The sequence below is a fragment of the Salarias fasciatus genome, chromosome 1 (assembly GCF_902148845.1).
Source record: "Salarias fasciatus chromosome 1, fSalaFa1.1, whole genome shotgun sequence".
NCBI lineage: Eukaryota > Metazoa > Chordata > Actinopteri > Blenniiformes > Blenniidae > Salarias > Salarias fasciatus.
Window position 1 is genome coordinate 38838534 of NC_043745.1, and position 21456 is coordinate 38859989.

Sequence of the window (21456 nt, forward strand, 5' to 3'; positions counted from 1 at the left end):
ACACACACGCGCGCACACACACACTTGCTGTTCTGGCATCGGAGCTTCACAAACCGGCCTGTTCCACAGATCACACACCTCCAGGAGCCCGGCGCTTCACTGACTCGTTAACGAGAGGCGGTTCTTCTGCATGTGTCCCATCAGGATCAGATCAGACTCAGAAACCCTGATGGACCAAAGTCTGCCTGGCAGCCTCCGCGTCACAACAGCCCAAGAAGTGGAAACGGCCAGCAGTTATTCGTGAAGCCACATTTCCCGGCAGTGCAGATGAAACGGTGATCTCTGAGAGAGTGATCGCTGAGAGAGTGATCGCTGAGAGAGTGATCGCTGACAGAGTGATCGCTGACAGAGTGATCGCTGACAGAGTGATCTCTGAGAGAGTGATCGCTGACAGAGTGATCGCTGAGAGAGTGATCGCTGAGAGAGTGATCGCTGACAGAGTGATCGCTGACAGAGTGATCGCTGACAGAGTGATCGCTGACAGAGTGATCGCTGAGGTGCAAGCGAGGCACAGGAGGGTGAACAGAGCAGACCTCCATGTGTCTCACTCCTCACTCACATGGCGGCTCCAGGCAGCCGCGAGCCTCCGGTGGAGCCAGTGAATGCAGGACTACAGTCAACAATTACCCACAATTCACCTCTGGAATCTCGGTCAATCAGGAAGACTTCATGATGGTGTTAGCATTAGCGTTAGCATTAGCATTAGCTGTAAGCACTGAGTGGGTCTCATGACTGATTCAGTCAAGAAGTTTATCCAAAGTTACATCAGTTAGAGGAGGGAGATGCTCTATAATCCGATGTCAGAGGAGGAAGACGCTCTACAACGTGGACGTCAGTTCTTCATGAACTGACAGGAGCCGAGTTAATCCACCAACCTGCTGCTGGTTCTCTGAAAAAGCTTCATCACTTCCAGAACAGTCAGCAGCTGATTTCCAGAAGAGGAAGTTCAGCTCATAACTAATTCAATAATCACCCCTTCACCATTGTGTGTGTGTGTGTCTGTGTGTGTGTGTCTGTGTTTTCGGGGGATAATCTGCTGTGTCCAGAGATGGTGAGAATGACGGATGGAGGGATGATGGGGGGATGGGAGGAGGAGGAGGAGGAAGAAGCAGCTCAGCTCACTCAAGTTGTTGAGGATCCACATTACATGGATGTCTGGCTCACGGCTTGAATATCGAATTCAAATATCAAAATATTGATTTATATTGAAAAATTGATAAAATTGCTCAGCCTCAGTAATAACACTGTTATTACACTGTAGTAACACTTGTTACAGTGTAATAACACTGTTACTACACTGTAATAACACTGTTATTACTGAGGCTGAGCCATTTTATCAATTTTTTTAATATAAATCGATGTTTTTTTTCTCCCACAAAGTATCGATCTTTCAGCCGCAAATATCGATAGAATAAGGCTCCTTCAAATCCCCGCTGTTCCCAATAGCAAACAGGCTAACAGCTAACAACAGACCTGATGCTCTCCAGGCTAACAGCTAACAACAGACCCGGTGCTAACCAGGCTAGTAGCTAACAACAGACCTGATGCTAACCAAGCTAACAGCTAACAACAGACCTGAAGCTAACCAGGCTAGTAGCTAACAACAGACCTGATGCTAACCAAGCTAACAGCTAACAACAGACCTGAAGCTAACCAGGCTAACAGCTAACAACAGACCTGAAGCTAACCAGGCTAACAGCTAACAACAGACGCTGTCCTCCGGGGACTCTGTCTGACGCAGATGCAGCTGAAAAAATATGAGCTCCAAGCCTGACAGAAGTGATTTCAGCTGTTATACACACACATACACACACACACACACACACACATACACACACACACAAAATCTGATGTAATAATATCATAGTCCACCTCCCAGCTGAACAAACACAGTAACTTAAAGGTGCTGTAGGCAGGATTCTGCATCTCCGCCATCTTGCTAGGTTTACCTCAGCAAGATGGCGATTTGAAACCCAGCACAGCCAATCCTGTCCTGTTTTCTCTGACATCACGCCCTTATGCAAGTTAAACCCCTCCCACAAGAACGTGTGACGAACGCCCCTCGACCAATCACGGTTAGAGCCTCAGGGGCTCTTCTGATTGGTCAAAGATACCTGGAGCTGTCAAGATTACTTTTCAGCTCAGAACAGAGACAGATGGAAACGCTGCGCCCTCGCGGTAGAGCAGTTATGCTACACTCCTAAAGGATTATCAATGGATACTCTAACATTTAATCCAAACAAAACACAGAAAAATTAGCATTGACTAGCAAAATCCTGCCTACAGCAGCTTTAAAGTTTCACAGAAACATGACGACACACTGAAGTGTTTTATTATGAAGATTACATTAAAAGGTAGCCGATGTTGAAGAGCCTGTATGATTTGACAGTTGCACACCTCAAGCCCTCCCCCCTAAGCTCCTCCTACTCTCAACTAATTTTTTCAATGGGACCCCGCTAGGGCTGGGCGATATGGACCAAAATTCATATCCCGATATATTTAGGCCGAATATCGATATACGATATATATCCCGATATTTTTTTTCCGCAAAGTGAGAGCAAATGTTCAGTCAAAGTCAAAGCCAAATATAAAAAGTCACAAGTAGTTTTATTGAAACAGGCTGTTTCAGTGAACAGTGGCAAAATCAAATGAATAGTAATCAACAGGTTTCTTCACCTGGTTCATGAAAAATGCTCAGTTGTACAAATAATGAAAAGTACACATAAATACCATATAACAACAGGAATACCTTTATCAAATTAAAGCTCTGTCAGGTACATATTTAAAGGGGCTGTATCCTGCTTTTTTAGCTCGTCCAAACCCTAGAAATGGCATTAACATGGTAATAGTTTATTTTTGGCGCAAAGGAAAAGTCATTTTGTGTGAAATAAAAGATTTTCTGGGGCTAATTCTGAAACCCAGAGGAGAAAACGCTCTGTTTCACTGAACATCCCGCCTCTCCCCCTGTGGACTTTGACTGACAGCTACTTCAGCCAATCAGCGCTTCGTTAGCGTCTCTAAGGGTTAGCTTTAGCTCTTTAGCTTTAGCTTCTCTACACGGAAAGACACGCGAAAACATCTTTTCCTGTTTGAAACTCACCAAGCGCAGACCCTCCAGACCCTCCAGACCCTCCAGACCCTTCAGACCCTCCAGACCCTCCAGACCCTTCAGACCCTCCAGACCCTCCAGACCCTTCAGACCCTCCAGACCCTCCAGACCCTTCAGACCCTCCAGACCCTCCAGACCCTTCAGACCCTTCAGACCCTCCAGACCCTCCAGACCCTTCAGACCCTCCAGACCCTCCAGACCCTTCAGACCCTCCAGACCCTCCAGACCCTCCAGACCCTTCAGACCCTCCAGACCCTCCAGACCCTTCAGACCCTCCAGACCCTCCAGACCCTTCAGACCCTCCAGACCCTCCAGACCCTCCAGACCCTCCAGACCCTTCAGACTCTCGCTCTTGCTTGACTGTTGCTTTCAGACGATGGTTAAAGTTTATCTCTGTAGTCAGAGTTAGAAAAAAGCAGCAACGCTGATTGCTGAGGGCCTGTGGGAGGGGGGCTCAGGGGAGCCATCTTCACCGTGTGACGTGAACATGGGAAACAGAGCGTTTTCACGGTGGGAGGGGCTGCCTCTCTGAGCAGCAGAAACACCAGGAAAGCTCAAACACTCAGGCACGGAGGAAAAAAATGCTTTGGGGTGTTTTTGGTGAGAACATAACTATATAACAAGGTTAAAACATACAAAAAGTGAATTTTGCATGATACAGCCCCTTAAAATGAAAACATATGTTAAATAGAAATAGCTTATAAAATAAAATAGGTCCATCTTTTTCTGAAATAAGTCTATTCATAAAAATACAATAAGCATTTTTTTAATTCTACAACTAAAAATAGCTTATTGAAATCAAATGACTGATTTTCTTCTCCTTTCTGACAAATCTACAGATGCAAATAATACAAACTTGTATCACATCATATGACAACCCTTTGTAAGAGCAGCATTTATATATAAAGAACAAAATAAAGTGCTCAGTTTAAGAAACAAATGTAAACATCCGCTTTAGATTACCTTTTCCTCTTGTTCCTTTAGCAATTTCTTTTCTGAACAGTCTCAACCAGTTGCACAAGAAACAGAATATCAAGTCAATATACGTTTTGGGGGGGCAGAGCAGAGAGCAGCGCAGCAGAGCGAGGATCACAGCGCAAATTTGAACTATATCGATATAAACGATTTCATTCATGTCTAATTCCATATCACATTAAAAAATATATCGATATAATTTTAATATCGATATATCGCCCGGCCCTCGACCCCGCTCCAAGCCGAGGGTGACCAGACGTCCTCTTTTACCCGGACATGTCCAGGTTTTACATTCTGTCCAGGGCGTCCGGTAAATGTGCTCACAGCTGATCACCGTGATCGACTGGAAATTAATCGTGATCACCAATCACGATCATATAATCGCCCAGGCCGAGTTGTCAGATTTTTTCCGCACCTTTTTCCGTCCACATAACGTATTGACTTCCCCCAGGGGGCGAGGAGCATTTCACTCAGTATGACAAGAAGTGCTTTGGACAACATCGTCTACCCGAGCTTTAAGGAAGGAATGTAATGAAGGAAGAGAAATATGAACAAAACGGATAAACAACATTCCTAAATAATAAAGGATAAATAACTTCCTCCTCTAACATCAGACTAAAGAGCATCTTCCTCCTCAGGTGCAAAACCAAAAGTCCACTGTGAAGAAAAGTGAAAAATGTATGAAGCTTAAACCTCAACACACACACACGCACGCACACACACACACACACACACACACACTGAGTCACGTGACCATGGTATGGCCTGCACTCACTGACACTTTCTGCATGTGAACATCTGCACATGAAACATTCAAACGTGGTGAAGATGAGGATGAGGATGATGAAGATGAGCTTCTCTCACGCTTAAGAACAGATTCCGTCCCAGACGGAGACATCCGGGGACAAATTCAGACCTCTACAAAACACCAGCCCCTCCACACACACACACACACACACACACACACACACACACACACCCCTCTACACAACTCAGGCTTCATGATTTCTTGATCTAATCAAGATTAATGTCAGAGGTCAGAGGTCAGAGGTCAGTATCGTGTCGGTGGAGACGTTCTGAACGGATCCTCCAGCTGAACTACTCACTTCAGGATCCAGTCAGACAAACATGTTTCCTACAGAAGACAAACCTTTCGTGTTTGGTTTCTATTTACACGACAACGGCAGGCAACGTTTTGAAAACGCTTCTTAAGGAGGAACTTTGTGAAAACACCTCTGGCCTCTGCGGAAATGAGGAAAACACAACTTTTCCAAAGGAAACAGGAAACAGCCGTTCTGCACAAGCTCAGTGGACTGACAGGAAGTACAAAGCTGTCCTCCAGAGAGTCAAGACTCCCGGACCAGGTCCCCCTGGACCCGGTCCAGGTCCGGGCCCAGATTCTGCTGGACTTGGCAGTTTCAGGGTCTCCAGAGGAAACAGGCTCGCTGGAGTCCTGCTTCCTGTTTCACTGAGTGACTGATCGAAGCGTCTGCTCGTCTCCCGACACAACAAACCACTGCGTTCACCAGTTCAACCAATCACTGCGCCTCTGACCTCCATCACCATTCCTTCAAAATAAAATCACCATTTCATCAGTCTGGAACGCATGGCAGAACCAGTAACCCCCCGTTTATTCCGATCCGCTGTCAGGCAGCGTTTATATGAGACACGGAGCAGATTATCGATCGGCGTAGGGGTGGGCGATATGGCAAAAATGTCATATCACGATTTTTTTAAATCAATATCACGATCATGATTTTATCACGATTCTTTTTTATATTGATTTTTCTAGACTAATTTGCAAGTTTGACCATTTTTTCCCCCAATGTTAAACACATAAAATGTATTTAAACATGTAAAACCCTAAAAGAAAACAAAAAGACAATTTAAGCTAAAAAAAAAATGGCTTTAATTTAAATAGTACAGGTTTTTTTTCTAATGAAAACGTGCAATGAACACAAACATAACGACAAAAACAATTTAACTTTAATATCTATAATCTGAGTGAATAATACAGCTGCTTGAGAATATTTTTTTGTCCACAGATCTAAGCTTTTATCTCCTTTTAAAAATGAGGTAAAAGATAATGAACAATAAAGTTACTTTTGTAACACAAAAAACTGAACACATCAAACAGCTTTTTAGCAGTTTTAATGGGATAAAGTTTTAATAGTTGCGCTGTATGACCACTAGAGGGCTCTGTCTCCATTGAAATACAGCCCCTCATCATCCCATTAAATCAAAGACGTTCCACTAGTGATCAGACTGAACTGCCTTTTCAGCTGTTAACTTGATGGTTTGTTCACTAAGTGTCTTTTCACATTTCTGTGATTTGTTGTATATAAAATCTCTCATGCTAGCGTGTGAACTGCTAGCGGTAGCTCGCTAGCTAGCATTAGCATCGGTGCTAGCTTCAGCGTCTCTCCCTCCAGCTTGTTGGGGTGTTTCTATGGCGGCTGATCTCTTGTAGATCCAGTACTGCTGCTGTAAACCAGCTCTGCCTGACCCAGCCTCCACCCAGCCTCCACCCAGCCTCCACCCAGCCTCCTCCCAGCCTCCACCCAGCAGCAGCTCCAGGCAGAGGAGCTGTCGCACCGCGCTCCGCTCCGCTCGTTGTTAGCTGCCTTCGCGAATCAACTTGAACGCAGCACCGGCTGTGGGTCTTTTTTTTTTTTTTATCATCGTTAATGTTGCTCTGCATGTATCTATTGTGTATGTGGAGAACTGCACTAGAGGGAATGTTTAGTTAATATTATCTGAAGCTTTCAGGTAACATCATCACTCCAAAAAATATTATATATAGGGGAAAAACAACGAGGAGAACGTGCCCTATAGACGATTTAACAATCTTTCTGATTTATGACCCGATGTTATAATCCTTAACGATCTTATATCGCCATATCGCACACGCCTAGATCGGCGTACAAAACCTCGTACAATCAGATCTGAAATACAATCGGCTCCGAGTGAAGCGGATCCTCTCAGTGTTTATATGACACATTTACAATCGGCTTCGCCTGCAGTCCGATAGACGGGGCCCGTTGGCCCGGGAGTCTCGTCTGGCCAGACCCTGACCTCCCAGTCGGACCCCGCATGCAGCGAGGACCCGTCTCATCTGTTCTGGTTTGTAAAGTAAAGGTCTGGACTGGTTCTCAGTCCCGTCCCGTCCTGTTGACACTGTTTTGGTCCACTGTGGACGTCAGTGGATCAGAACCGACGCCGCTGCTGTCGGCTCGGCTCTGAGGAGGTGAAGAGTGATGCGGTTCTTCTGAGTCCCTGGAGACGGACGGGGAGACGGCGACGCTAATAATGTGGTGCCAGGCAGTTTCTGCAGGATGTGTGTGTGTGTGTGTGTGTGTGTGTGTGTGGGTGTGTGGAAGTTGTGTAGGCGGCCGGGTGGAGGGAGGGAGGGATTGCACACTACCTGGCCATTATATAAAGCTCCCACTCCGGGCTGAGTGCAGCTCCCTCCCTTCCTCCCCCCCTCTGTCCTCCCTTCCTCCCCCCCTCTGTCCTCCCTTCCTCCCCCCCTCTGTCCTCCCATCCTCCCCCCCTCTGTCCTCCCTTCCTCCACCCCTCTGTCCTCCCTTCCCCCACCTCGTCTGACTCAGGCCTCACTCTCAAATACCTCCGCCTGTTGTTTTCTCTCCTGCTGTAGTTTCAAAAACACCGCGCACGGCCGGGCCGACAGGAGACAGACGTCAGGACAGAAATGTGTCCGAGGTTTTTCCTTCTCCTGGGGGGGGGGGCTGACCTCCACCCCGTTCAGAATGAAAGACGGCCCAGGAAAATGTTGAGGACGAGGTCCAGTCCCAGGGCACCTGAGGACGAGGTCCAGTCCCAGGACACCTGAGGACGAGGTCCAGTCCCAGGCATCATTTGCGTTCTCCAGTTTTCTCGCGACATCAGCCTGGTCTGGAAATTAATGCAAAGTTTCCGGAACCTTTGAGCTGCGATTTTGCATCAAAAATTGCTACAACGCGAGAAGTTGAACGCGCGTCAATTTTGAGGTCCGACACTGAACAACGCGGCTCGTTCTGACGCGACGTGTCTGTGGTGGGAAGGCGGGGCTTCCGGCCTTTTACTGTGTTAGCTTAGCATCATGGCTAACCCTGTTGAGCGAGTGGTATTTGCTTAATGAAGCCAGACAGCGGTGCCGTCGGCGGACAGTCCGCCGTGCCTGGAGCACCATGTGATCCACAGACGGTCGGAGTTTGGTGAGTTTCACCGTTCGCTCCAGGAGCTGCGCCAGTGTCGCTTTCCCCGGGCTCCGCCCCCTGACCTACGCCACCATGGAGACGCCCTCTGATTGGTTTGCTGCAAAATTGCGATGCGTCAAAAGTTCAGATTTCCCAACCTCAGCGTTGGACACAAAATAGCGCCGCCGACGCGAGAACGCCCCGACACGTTGTGACAACGTGCCGCGTTATCGCGACGTGTCGGGGCGTTCCGACGCGTCGCGTTTTGTCGCCGATACAACGCGCGTCCCCCATTGTTTTCAATGACATTTGGACACAAAAACGCGGAAATCATTTGGCGGTGTGAACACAGCTTTAGCGACGAGTGTTTTGTTTCAACAAGTCGGCGGCAGAATCTCAAAAACCAGCACAGCAGTTTATCCTTGTTTTCTGCATTTGTCAACCTCGTATGATTGATTTGAAAAACAGGGAGAAATGGAAAAGTCTCAACATATAAATGTAATTATCACCTCTAGATGACAAGTTTCTGCATTTTTGTTGACTACTGACTATTTCTTTGTGGTTTTCTTGTGCGATCATGACATTAATCTTTCTGTGAAGGTTGCTCAGCAGTACCAGCCTGGTGAAAGGTGCCCGAATACAGATTAACAGGTTGGCCGGTCAGCCGATTGGTCGGTCACCTGCTCGACAGGTGGGTGGGTTTTTTGGTCGGTCAGTTGTTTGATTCATTGGTCGGTTGCTTGGTTGGCTGGTTGGTTGGTCCATCGATCGCTTAGTTGGCTGGTAGGTTTGTCAATCAAACAGTTGGTTGGTTGATCGGTTTCCCGATCGATCAGTTGGTTGGTTGATCGGTTGGCAGGGTCGATCAGTTGGTTGGTTGATCGGTTGGCCGGTCGATCAGTTGGTTGGTTGATCGGTTGGCCGGTCGATCAGTTGGTTGGTTGATCGGTTGGCCGGTCGATCAGTTGGTTGGTTGATCGGTTGGCCGGTCGATCAGTTGGTGACATTTGCTTTGAAGCGCAAAAACATGAAAATTTGGCTAAATCTAAAAGTCTTTGTCATTTCCTTGGGGTTTTTGTCTGTTTGTTGTTGTTTTTCTGCAGTGTAACTCGGTTTCCAGCACATGGATGGAGAACAACATGAAGCAGAACCTCTCCTCCGGACTGAGGCAGTGCTGGAGCAGGTTTTCGCTGACCTGAGTTGTGAGGCTGAGAACAAAGACAGCAGCCGCCGAAAGCCCGTCGCGGCTCCGGCCAGAAAATGAAGCGGAGCTGAAAGACGCGGCGGAGTCGCCCTCGCCCCTTTAATCCCGAGGAGCCGGCGGAGGTCGGCAGACGGCGAGATGAAGGGGAATATCAGAGGCGGTGGCAGGAGGCCGGCGGAGTCTGCGCCGGCGCCGTCTCTGATGTCGGGCTGCTCTTCAGGACTCGTCCTGAGCATCACTCAGAGAACGGAGGCAGCTTTGATGGCCGCCGGTCTGCCCTGAACGAAGCGTCACGCTTCACTTTCTGCTCTGCAACACTTTTCACTTCAGCAGTGAAAAATCACACATGAAGACGTGTATTTATGGCCTCATGTGGGAAATTAAGGCAGAATTAGCGACTGAAAATCCAGGAGTGGTTGCTGACCTGCAGAGTTTCAGTTGAAATTTCAAAGGGGTGCGTCTATTGTTTGATTGTCCAAACGGGGTAAAATTCCCTCCCAGCAGACAGAAGCAGACTTTTCAACAGGAAGGAGTCTGTCAGAGCCAAGTCAGGTCACATGAGTGCAAACGCGTTGCCTAGCAACCACGTCTCCAAATCTTCAGCACACTGGTTTTCCTGCTAGCTGCTCTGGAATAAATCATGTCAAACAGAATCTTCCCCGCTAAACTAACCGAGTCAGGACGGCTGAGAAATTAACTCAGCGCCTCACACCCTTCAGGGAAGACCTGCGACTGCCTGGCAGTGGTTTACTTCTTATGGTTAAAAAACAACAACAAACAAATAAAAACACAAAATAGAATAAATAATGAATTTATAGAAGAAAGGAAAGATGCAAAGAGAATTATTCCATCAAAATCCTGAGATCCTGCGATTTCCACAGTGCTGGAATTGATGACCGTCGTGATATGAACTCATTAATAACCCCTAAACACGGCGTTGACGCTAAAAACCTCTCAGAGTGTCGAAGTCGTTCACACAGAATCAGAAACAGTCCCGTCAGAACAAACAGCTGCTGGGAGTCAAACACGGTGAGTCAGCGAAGCAACGCGGTGCCGAACGTGACACGTTTCAAAGAAAGACACAAATCACACTTCGAAAGCTTATTTTCGCTGATACACAAAAAGCAAGGAATGACATTTAAAAATTAACCATGCCAAGAGGCTGACTTAGAAATGATTTATATTAATATTACGTAGATATTTATCAACGTAGTAATGAATATTCAAATAAACTCAAACACAAACTGAATACAAATTTTGAAATGACAAATTTACCTTCTGATCCAAAAATAACATTTCAAATTATTATCCAGACACCACAACAACAACCATATTGGATATTCAGGTCAAGCGCTGTTCTGCATCCTGATATGTCTAAAAACTCATCCAACAGGAAGTACGGAGACCACCAGGGCTGTGATTGGTCCCATCGACGAGTCACTGAACCATACGGGTCTGTAGTTCAGTATTCCTGTCCTTCCGGTGGAAACCGTCCTCAATGTAAAAGGTTGTTGTGTCAAAACTAAATGATGCATCTCCGTCTGAGACGTGTCAACAGGCTCTGGAGGACTGACTGGGAGTGTGTGACTATCAACGTACACTAGAGCTGGGCGATATATCGAATTAATTCGATTTAAATTTTTCAATCGATGTGAGAAAAAATTAAATCACAACATAGAGTTTCATGTTTTCCGCCCCTCCGCCATTTCACTGGGAGTGTGTAATACACACAGTCTCCACACCAGGAGGACTGGCGCTGTAGCACACACTACAGTCAATACTCTCTTAAAGATGAGAAGAGTTAGAGAAGAGCCCCCAGCCGGGGACAGGGAATGAACGGTCCTTCCCGGGATTAAACACCTCATCTTCCTCATCTTCTGCCATGACGAACTCAGCCGAATGATCAGAAACATAAAAAAAGGAAAGGCTGATATAAGGCAAAGAATGAAATAAAGACCACAAATATGATGAAAATGAAAATGAAACTCAAATAGTGTGTTTTGTCGGAGCTTAACTTAAATCTGTGTGGGATTTGAACCCATTTAAATTTGATCTATGTGAGATTTTTTATAAACTTTTATTTTTTCTCCAGTTTTCCTTTTATCTATTTATTTCAAAGCAAGTGTTCTTGTTAAAATGACCTCAGGGATAAATATACAGTGAAATGCTGACATTTTGGCATTCAATAAAAGACCCTATTTTTTAAAAAATGTTTGTTTTTTACACAAAAAAAAAAAAAGAAGAAAATCGTTAATCGGATTTCAAGCAGAAAAAAATTGAGATTTAATTTTTTGGCTATATCGCCCAGCCCTAACGTACACACAACATTTTTGCTGTTGTTCAACACTATTTACTGTTATTTTCTCAACCAATATCGACTATAATCAAAACGTTTCCATCAAAGCTTTTTTTATCATTTCAAATTGTCTCACAGTTTTGATCGATTAAGGAAGCTTTCACACGCAGACATGGAACACAAACATCCACACAACAATCAGGGATTTCAAATGTCTCAAATGTTCCTACATCTCTCACAGAAGGCCATCGTAAAGCAGATGAACATAATGAAGACGCTCCCAAACGTTTCACGGGCCAAGCAGCTAAACATGAGGAATTCACTGAAGGGAGGAAAAAATAAAGTCCTCCTTATTTGCTTAAAATGTAAGTAAAAAGGCGTCCAAAATGGTTTGTTTTGGGGTTATTTTCGGTTAGAGGCGATATGTTAACCGAGGGAAAGTCAGGACTGGCAGGAGAGCTGCAGCCCGCTCCGATCTGGTTCAGAACTAAAACCTGCGCCACACCACAGCGACTTGTGAGCGAGTTATGAGTCACAAATGACTGAAGTGACAGAGAAACAAACTCTGCACACAAACAGCACAGAGCTGCAGGAGGAGAGATTTATTAACTCCAGAACCGAACAAACAGACTCCAGCAGACTGCAGCAGGATGGAGGGACGGGGAGCGGAGTCGGCAGGTGGGGGAGGAAGTGGGTGGATGGGAAGGGAGGGAGGGAGGTTAGAAGGTAGGAAGCTAACACCTTTCACCAATCGCACTTGAAGCACTTTTTGCACTTACTAAAGGTTTTTCCTGATGTCGGAATTCTTGCTTGTGTTGTACGTCGCTTTGGACAAAAGCGTCTGATGATGAAAATGTAGAAGGGAGGGAGGGAGGCAGGTGGGGAAGGAGGGAGGAGGTTAGAGGAGGTAAGGACATAGAGGGTAGGGAGGGAGGGAGGTTAGAAGGTAAGAAGGTAAGGAGGTAGGAGGGGTAGGGAGGGAGGAAGTAGGGGGTAGGGAGGGAGGTTAGGAAAGTAAGGAGGTAGAGAGAGAGGGAAGGACGTAGGGAGTAGGGAGGTAGGAAGAGAGGGAGGTAGGGAAGTCAGGAAGTACGGGTACGAGGGAGGGAGGTTAGAAGGTAGGGAGGCAGGCAGATTGGTAGTGAGGTAAGGAGGTAGGCAATGAGCGAATGGGGCTGTATTTGGAAAGGCAGGTATGCCAGGAGGCAGGTGGGTGAGTTTGGGCAGTCTTTGTGATCGGTGAGGATCCAGCAGCTCCACGGCGTCGGCGCCGAAGGTGTTCGTGCTTTGCCTCAGAGCTGCCATGGACTGAGAGCGGAGCTTCACAGTTTGCATTTAACAAGGTTCACTGGATTATTTTCAGTGAAATGTTCCCACACTTTGGAAGCAGGTCGGAGTTTCGGGGTTGGGTCGGTAGAAAGGTTTGTGTGTTGCTAGTGATTCCAAGGTCAAATTACTTCAAACAAAAATGGGATAAAAACTCAGATTTACAGATAAATGTCAAGTATCTACTGAGCTGCTCGTTCTGTTTGAGGTTCGCCATCAGATGAATCAATTGCTGAACGATCTGCATGCCACTCAAAGTCAGGATTAACGGGGAACGGGCGATCGTATTTTCACACAAATAGGACTGAAATTCAAAAAGTCAGATCCCAAGCGCAGATTCAGTTCCATGAAATATCACCGATATGTGTAAAAATATACTATACACCAACATAACAAAGGAAATCACAAAGGAGCACAAAGCAGAAAGACAAGAGAACAACAGAACAGGAGCACCGCTCATAAGACATACAGATGCAGTGATAAAATGAGTAAAGTGTGCCTCATAGTCATTCTGTCTCCCTCTTTAATTACTTATTCCCTCCTCCTGATTCACACTGAAACCTCGCTCCTCGTACAATATTCAAAAAAGAAGCCCAGAAAGTGCTGCCAGGAGGGCGGCCAATGAGAGCGCCAGCCTCGCTCTTCCAGCTGGAAACACAATCGAGCTCCGAACTGCTGCCTGCCCGAGTCCGTCTCCAGTGTGACACGTTTCCACGGCAACAGGGCCGGGAAACAAAATCACCGCAGGAGTTAAGAAAAGCTCCATCTCGCCCGAGCCGCACGGAAAAGTCGATGGCTTGCAGAGAGGCAGGCGCTCCCGCGGGGCGAGAGAACCCGGCGGCGGCGGGAGCTGGAAATGTCGGCGCGACCGGGCCGAACACGCAGAACATGCGCCGAGCTCCCCGAAGTGACAAACGTTTGGTCAGCTAAGCCCGACGGCATGCTGGGACGGGAGACAGAGAAGACAGAGGCCGGTGAAGCCTCTGCAGCTCCGTCCAGCTGTCAACACCTCCGGCGTCAAGCTGAGCTGCACATCTGCATCGGGTTCCACACGTCCACGCTCCACCCGGCAACCTCTGGATCTCCGCTGCCGTCAGTCAGCAGCGGAACGCACAACCGGATCCAATCTGAACCACAGAGTCCATTAAACAAGCAGAAGACACAGCTGGTGTAAATTTGGGCCAAGAGAAAGAGCACTGCTGGAAGAACAGACTGTCTGCAGGATTTAGGCTTCCTTTACATGACAACGTCTTCAAGTAAAAGTACTAAACTTTTGTTGACTTTGAGGGTCTGTTGACATGACAGCAGCGGTCCAGGTCAGTGAAAACGCAAATTTTTGAAAAAGGACTAACGAAGTAGGACTTTTGACTCTGTTTCCATGGAAACGGGAGAAAAACCCAACTTTCTGAGGCTCCATCTCCAAGTAGTTGGCGGAAACGCTGCTCAGTGTTTTTCTCCAGAGTGTCATGGGTCCTGGTCCAGATTCTCCTGGTCTCACAGGTGAATCTGTGCGCCGAACGCGTTTTTGCGTTTTTTGGCGCAAAAACGCGATAAGTTGAAGGCAGGTCAATTTTGAGGTCCGACGCTGAACAACGCCGGCCCCTGAGCACACGTGTTGACGCGGTGAGTCTGTGGTGGGAAGGCGGGGCTTCCGGCCTTATTTCCTGTGTTAGCTTAGCATCATGGCTGACCCTGTCGAGCGAGTGGCTTGGCTTTATTTGCTTAATAAAGCCAGACGGCGACGCCGTCGGCGGACAGTACGCCGCCTGGGAGCACGATATTATCCAGACGCGGTCGGAGTTTGGTGAGTTTCACCGTTCGCTCCAGGAGCTGCGCCAGGATGAGTGTCGCTTTCAGCGGTCCTTTCGGCTGGGTGACCCATGTGCCCAGTTCGATGACGCCACCATAGAGACGCTCTCTGATTGGTTTGCCGCAAAAACGCCGTGTTAAAAGTTCAGATTTCCCAACTTCAGCGTCAAAAACGCGCTGCCGACGCCAGAACGCCCCGACGTGCCGCAAAAACGTAATTCTCACAGCGAAAACGATTTTCACTGCCGGTGAACGCTCGTTCCCTTTTGTTTTTTAATTATATTTGGATGCAAAAACGCAGAAATCATTTGATGGTGTGAACGGGCCTTTACAGGAGCAGAGGAGTCAGTGTCTGGATGGGGTAGTGACGGGCGGGCGCCCTACAGGCTGCTGAGCAGGCGGTCATAATGTTATGGCTGGTCGGTGTGGACCCGGGCAGCCTGAGGCGAAGAGCATCTCTCCAAACTGGAAATTAAGTGTGGCAATAATGACAGCGCCGATCGGAGGAATGGGCAGGTGCTGGGAGGGAGAGCGGCAGCAGGCGAGGGCCTGTATCATCAGGGATTAACCTCGCCACAGGCTCTACAAACACACCGTCTCCACCCATCAGCTGCCACCGCCGCCGCCGCCGCGCACACGCTCACCGGTACTGCCAGGCTGCAGCAGCAGCACAAGAGAGGAGGCAGGTCAAAGAAGCCAAGGCTCATCGGGAAACAGAATGCAACAGGACGCATGGGGGGGGGGGGGGGGCTTCTGTCACTGGATCAGGTCTGATATCCACTGGTGAGGTCCGGTCTTGACCAGACGCTCTGAGGCCGTTCCCAGAACCACGCGGTTCTGCACCCACAACCCGGCTGGGACCGTCTTTTAATCATGTCACCAGTACCACACAGAAGAACCGCCTCGCTCTGACTCGTGAGTCCACCGGGAGGATCGACAGTCATGCGCTGCCTGTCCGGACGGTCCGACGGACGAACGCTGACCCGGGTGACGAACAGACGGTCTGCCTGGCTCCAACCGGGTCCAAAACCAGAGAGACGACTGGTCGTATTGAGAGCAGAGAACTCCACCGAGACCAAAACCACTTTCAGGCCCTGTTTACACCACAGCGTCTCAAATGACAGCGCATCGTTACATGGCAACGTTTTGACAACCATGTGCGTTCAGTCTGTGATGAAACTACACCCACACACACACACACACACACACACACACACACACACACACACACACACACACTGCAGAGAACAACACACTCTGAACAGTAACAATGGAGAACACGGAGAACAATGCACACCAGGACGACTGTTGCTGCAGCACAGCAGCAGCAGGGGGGCCGCGGTCTCTAAATGCACTAGATAGACCTTTCATGACGTCATCCATAGCGTTCCGAAATCCCCTTCTGAAGACTCCAGCGAGTCCAGCAGGACGTCTCCGTATTGAACATTGTAAACCAGATGTAATGTGATTGGTCCAGACTGTCACGTGACCGCGTCACGAGGACAGAGGAGGCGCTGTGATAGGGCCGTTTATGCAAAACTGTAACTCGTAATATAAAATCAAGAGATGATTTATGTGAAAATATGAGTCTGGTGAAGCAGCAGGTTGTAGGAACTAGTGAGATGAGATGAGATGATGTGGATGAAAACCTCATGACAGCTCCTGTGGAGGTCAAACTGAAGAGAAGGAGATGACGGGGGCAGAGCGAGGGGCATCTGGAGCCACCCAGGGGACCCATACTCACCCAGAGGACCCTGGAGGGACCCAGAGGCAACTAACTGGAACTACAGGAAACTAACTGGACCCAGAGGAAACAGAGGCAACACAAACATTTGTTTTTAATTCTGCAATTACTCTGCGACTTCTGACTTAACGGCGTTGCATCGTAATGTGGCACCAGAGGCAGTTTTTCTGCCCCTGGGGCAATAAAGAGGTGGGAGAGATAAAGAAAGGCCCTGAATCAGAGATCAACGGTGAGATCAGTGTAAAGTCTCGTCACAGCGTCTGTCTGACTGTTAAGGGAATTTGCACTTTGTGTTTTTGCAGACATGCAGTTACATTTATGTTTTACAAATTAATTGTTTTTGATTTCCTTTTGTTTAACTTCATGTTGAGAAGTCAAATTTATAAAAGGAAAGAAATAAGGTCTGCAGGTATTTCTGTGACATGAAGGGAAAATGTGGCTTGAAAACAGAAACTTTGACTCAAACTGCAATTCCTGCCCGAATCCACAGTTTCCTGCCAAACATGAAACATGAAATGTCATTTTTTTCACCAAAACGTTCACTAAACATCTGCAGGAAGCAGGAGGGTCCGATCAGTCCCTCAGTCTGCTGATGGTCCTGCAGGAAATCCAAACCAACACAGCCGGAACAGCAGGAGGCCTCCACCTCTGGGCCTGGTTCTGCAGGTTCTCCACCTCTGGGCCTGGTTCTGCAGGGTCTCCTGCCCTGGGCCTGGTTCTGCAGGGTCTCCTGCCCTGGGCCTGGTTCTGCAGGGTCTCCTGCCCTGGGCCTGGTTCTGCAGGGTCTCCTGCTCTGAGCCTGGTTCTGCAGGGTTCTCCTGCTCTGAGCCTGGTTCTGCAGGGTCTCCTGCTCTGAGCCTGGTTCTGCAGGTTCTCCTGCTCCTGCTCTCCGAACTACCCTTAAAGTAAACATCGATGAAGAGGTGGTGGAGGAGGAGCATGCTGAGACTGGGCGGCTGAGTGAGGAGCTGAAGGAGGAGCATGTGGACTCCTCAGGCCTCCTCAGGCCTCCTCACAGAGGAGCAGGTATAGATCCATGGATCCCAGCAGCACCAGGCTAAAAATAGCCCCGGACTCTGATCAATAACAGCACAGCCAACAGCAGAGCGCCAAAACCCCACTTTCTGCTCATCACTGAGGATCCAGCGCCGGAGCAGCGTCCAGCGAGACCCTCATCCGGCCGAGACCCCCATCCAGCCGAGACCCCGTCCAGCCGAGACCCTCATCCGGCCAAGACCCCCGTCCAGCTGAGACCCCCGTCCAGCCGAGACCCCTGTCCAGCCGAGACCCTCATCCGGCCAAGACCTCCGTCCAGCCGAGACCCCTGTCCAGCCGAGACCCTCATCCGGCCAAGACCCCCGTCCAGCCGAGACCCCCGTCCGGCCGAGACCCCCGTCCCATTACCTGAGAATAAAGCTGCACTGAAACACTCCCACATGAGAATCCTGTCAAAGACAACCGTTTCCAGACAGCGTCGTTTTCGCCGGTTTCCATGACGACGGAGTCCGAGCCTTTTGAAAAGTTCCCACTCAGAAGCTGTTTTTAAAACAGCTGCATAAACTGAACCACAGTTTCTGGTTTTCACCTGAAAACGCAGCTGTTGACTGATCCTCCGCCTGCTGGAGGCATATGTGTGTGTGTGTGTGTGTGTGTGTGTGTGTGTGTGTGTGTGTGTGTGTGTGTTTGACACACTTTAAAAAACCAGCACTGTTTTTCCTACTCTGGATCATTGCCATATGAATTTGTTGATGGTTGTCCGGGTGACTGGGCTCATCAAGCGACCAGCAGGCCGGTCGCCATGGAAACAGTGCGTCAATCATCCACCTGACCCACAGGGTCCAGACGCCGTCAGAAAGGTTCAAAGTCTCGGATGGATGCGTCCATCGGTCGTCAGGTGAACTGTCACCACAGCCGGTTTCCACGGCGACGGCTGACCGCCTCCAGCCCGGTCTTTGATGGCTGATGAGTTTATCAAGAAGTTGGCCAGTTGGTTTGTGAGTGTGACTAACAGTGTAAAACACACCGTTAGTCCTCTGTGCGGATTAATGAATACATGAGGGGCGCTGAAACAAAAAGGTTGGTAAAAACCGGTGTAGACCCCTGGATGGAGTCACGTTAACACACTTCAAAACAAACTGACGAAAGCGAGAGCATCATCACGAGCTGGACTCTCTACTGCCACCCACAGCACAACAGAGCCATTACCTGAGGCTCATTTACTCTGACAGCTAAACGTTAGATTATATTGAAGGAGCTAAATGTAACTCTGCTCATTCGGGAAAGATAAAACTACAACTGTCGACGTATTCTCAGTCAACACCTTAAAGCTGAGGCAGGCGCACTGAATTATGTTTGGGGGAAAATGTCTCCTGCGGGATTCGAACCCGCGACCCGGGAGACTCCGGCTCCACACCGAGCTCCGGACATCTCCGATGCGACGCCGTATAACGGTTCACGGTGCGGCATCAACAGGTTCGCGGGAGTCCCGGCAGCGGCGCCGATCCGCCTGCAGCTGGCCCCCCGGGTCCAGGTGGACCGGGTGAACCAGGTAAACCTGCAGTCTGACAACACGAGCGACTCGTGCGCGTGTTTTCAAACGGGACGCGGCTGCAGGCAGCACGCGGATGGCTGTCATCCTCAGTCTGCAGCCTCAAACAGCCCCAAAGCAGCGGCACGCACCCGGGGCTCACCCGGGGCTCACCTGGGTCTCACCCGGGACTCACCCGGGGCTCGGCGTCCCTGGGGACAGCCGCCGGTCCCCGGCGCTGGACCGGGACACCGGGACACCGGGACTGGGTGTGCTGGAGAAAACGGTCCGCTCACAAACCAGCGCCTCGCAACATCAACACAAACACGCTCCGCAGAGTTCCGGCCGCGCCGCGGCCCGGAAGCCCGGATCCCAGCCGCTCTCGGCCTCCGCGAGGCTTCCGGCCGCCAACAGGTGCGCCGCGCCGCCATCAGACGCTCCAACACCGAGAACATCGATCCCGATCCGGGCTGCGCCTTACCTTCAGTTCCGCACTCTCCGCCATCTTCTCTGTCTCTGCGCAGGCGCGCTGAGGCCACGTCACGTGACTGGGACGCACAGAGCGCCGCGTGAAGGCGGGGCGTTCAGGGGCTCCAGACATAATCGGAACAAACAATATCAGCAGGGATTAGAAGCAATAGAATAGAATAGAATAGAATAGAATAGAATGAAAACTCTTGATGAAGGTCAGGTGTATTTAGGTTCTGTAAAATTTCAATGAATTAATCAATAATAATAATGATAATAATATCAACAGCAATAACAATGGCATTGTTTTTGATAGACTTTTTTAAAAAGTTCAGTGTTCACAAAGTTACTTATTCACTGAAGTACTTTCTCATCTCCTTACTTGAATTATTTATGTATTAACTTATAAATGATCCAGTTACACAATTACATATTTAGTTCCTCAGTTACTTAGTTACTCTGTTGAACACTGTGATATGCACGTTGACTTAAATACTCGTTTCATTATTACCTCCGCCAAGGAGGTTATGTGATCACGTCGGTTTGTTGGTTGGTTGGTCTGTTAGCAACATTACGGAAAAAGTTATGGACGGATTGCAATGAAACTTTGTGGAAAGGCGGGTCTTGGGCTAACTTAGAATCCATTACATTTTGGTGATGATCCGGATCACCGTCTGGATCCAGGAATTTTTTAAGGGATTCTTTATCATTGAGAGATAGGGAGTCTTTGACATAGTTGGGCTTAACTCTACAATAAATGACAAGGGGGCTTCGCAAAAAATTACAGTGTAAGTTCTTCAATGACTCTAAGAGATATCAGCTGCTGATCCAGATCAGGAAGTATTCCAGATACCAGGATCCAGAACAGACAAAAACAGGAGGATTCCGGAGTGTCAGTCACTGTGAGGAAACACACTGAGATATGAACATGCAGCAAACAGCTTTCTCCCAGACATTGTTTGTGTTGGGGAGAAATAAAATGTTTTTTAGTATATATCCATCCATCCATCCATCCATTTTCTACCGCTTATCCGGGGCCGGGTCGCGGGGGCAGCAGTCTCAGCAGGGATGCCCAGACTTCCCTGTCCCCAGACACTTCCTCCAGCTCCTCTGGGAGGATCCCGAGGCGTTCCCAGGCCAGCCGAGAGACATAGTCTCTCCAGCGTGTCCTGGGTCTTCCCCGGGGTCTCCTCCCAGTGGGACATGCCTGGAACACCTCCCTAGGGAGGCGTCCAGGAGGCATCCTAAACAGATGTCCGAGCCACCTCAGCTGGTTCCTCTCGATGTGGAGGAGTAGCGGCTCTACTCCGAGCTCCTCCCTGGTGACTGAGCTCCTCACCCTATCTCTAAGGGAGCGCCCAGCCACCCTACGGAGGAAGCTCATTTCGGCCGCTTGTATCCGGGATCTTGTCCTTTCGGTCATGACCCAAAGCTCATGACCATAGGTGAGGGTGGGAACGTAGATTGACCGGTAAATCGAGAGCTTCGCCTTTCGGCTCAGCTCCTTCTTCACCACGACGGACCGATACAACGACCGCATCACTGCAGCCGCTGCACCGATCCGCCTGTCAATCTCACGCTCCATCCGTCCCCCACTCGTGAACAAGACCCCAAGATACTTGAACTCCTCCACTTGGGCTAGGGTCTCTCCACCAACCTGGAGGGGGCAAGCCACCTTCCTCCGGTCGAGGACCATGGCCTCGGATTTGGAGGTGCTAATCCTCATCCCTGCCGCTTCACACTCGGCTGCGAACCGCCCCAGTGCATGCTGTAGGTCCGGGTTCGATGAAGCCAACAGG

At 48.9% G+C, this 21456-nt stretch overlaps 1 protein-coding gene across 1 annotated transcript in view; it reads right to left on the reverse strand.

Moving 5' to 3' along the window:
- The window catches only part of LOC115400775 (E3 SUMO-protein ligase PIAS1-like), a 48811-nt gene extending 29116 nt beyond the window's left edge, over positions 1-19695 (reverse strand). The window contains exon 1 of the mRNA XM_030108836.1: positions 19671-19695. Within this exon, the coding sequence (XP_029964696.1) occupies positions 19671-19694 (24 nt within the window). The 5' untranslated portion in view covers position 19695. The remainder of the gene's footprint in view (positions 1-19670) is intronic.
- Positions 19696-21456: the final 1761 nt, after the last annotated feature.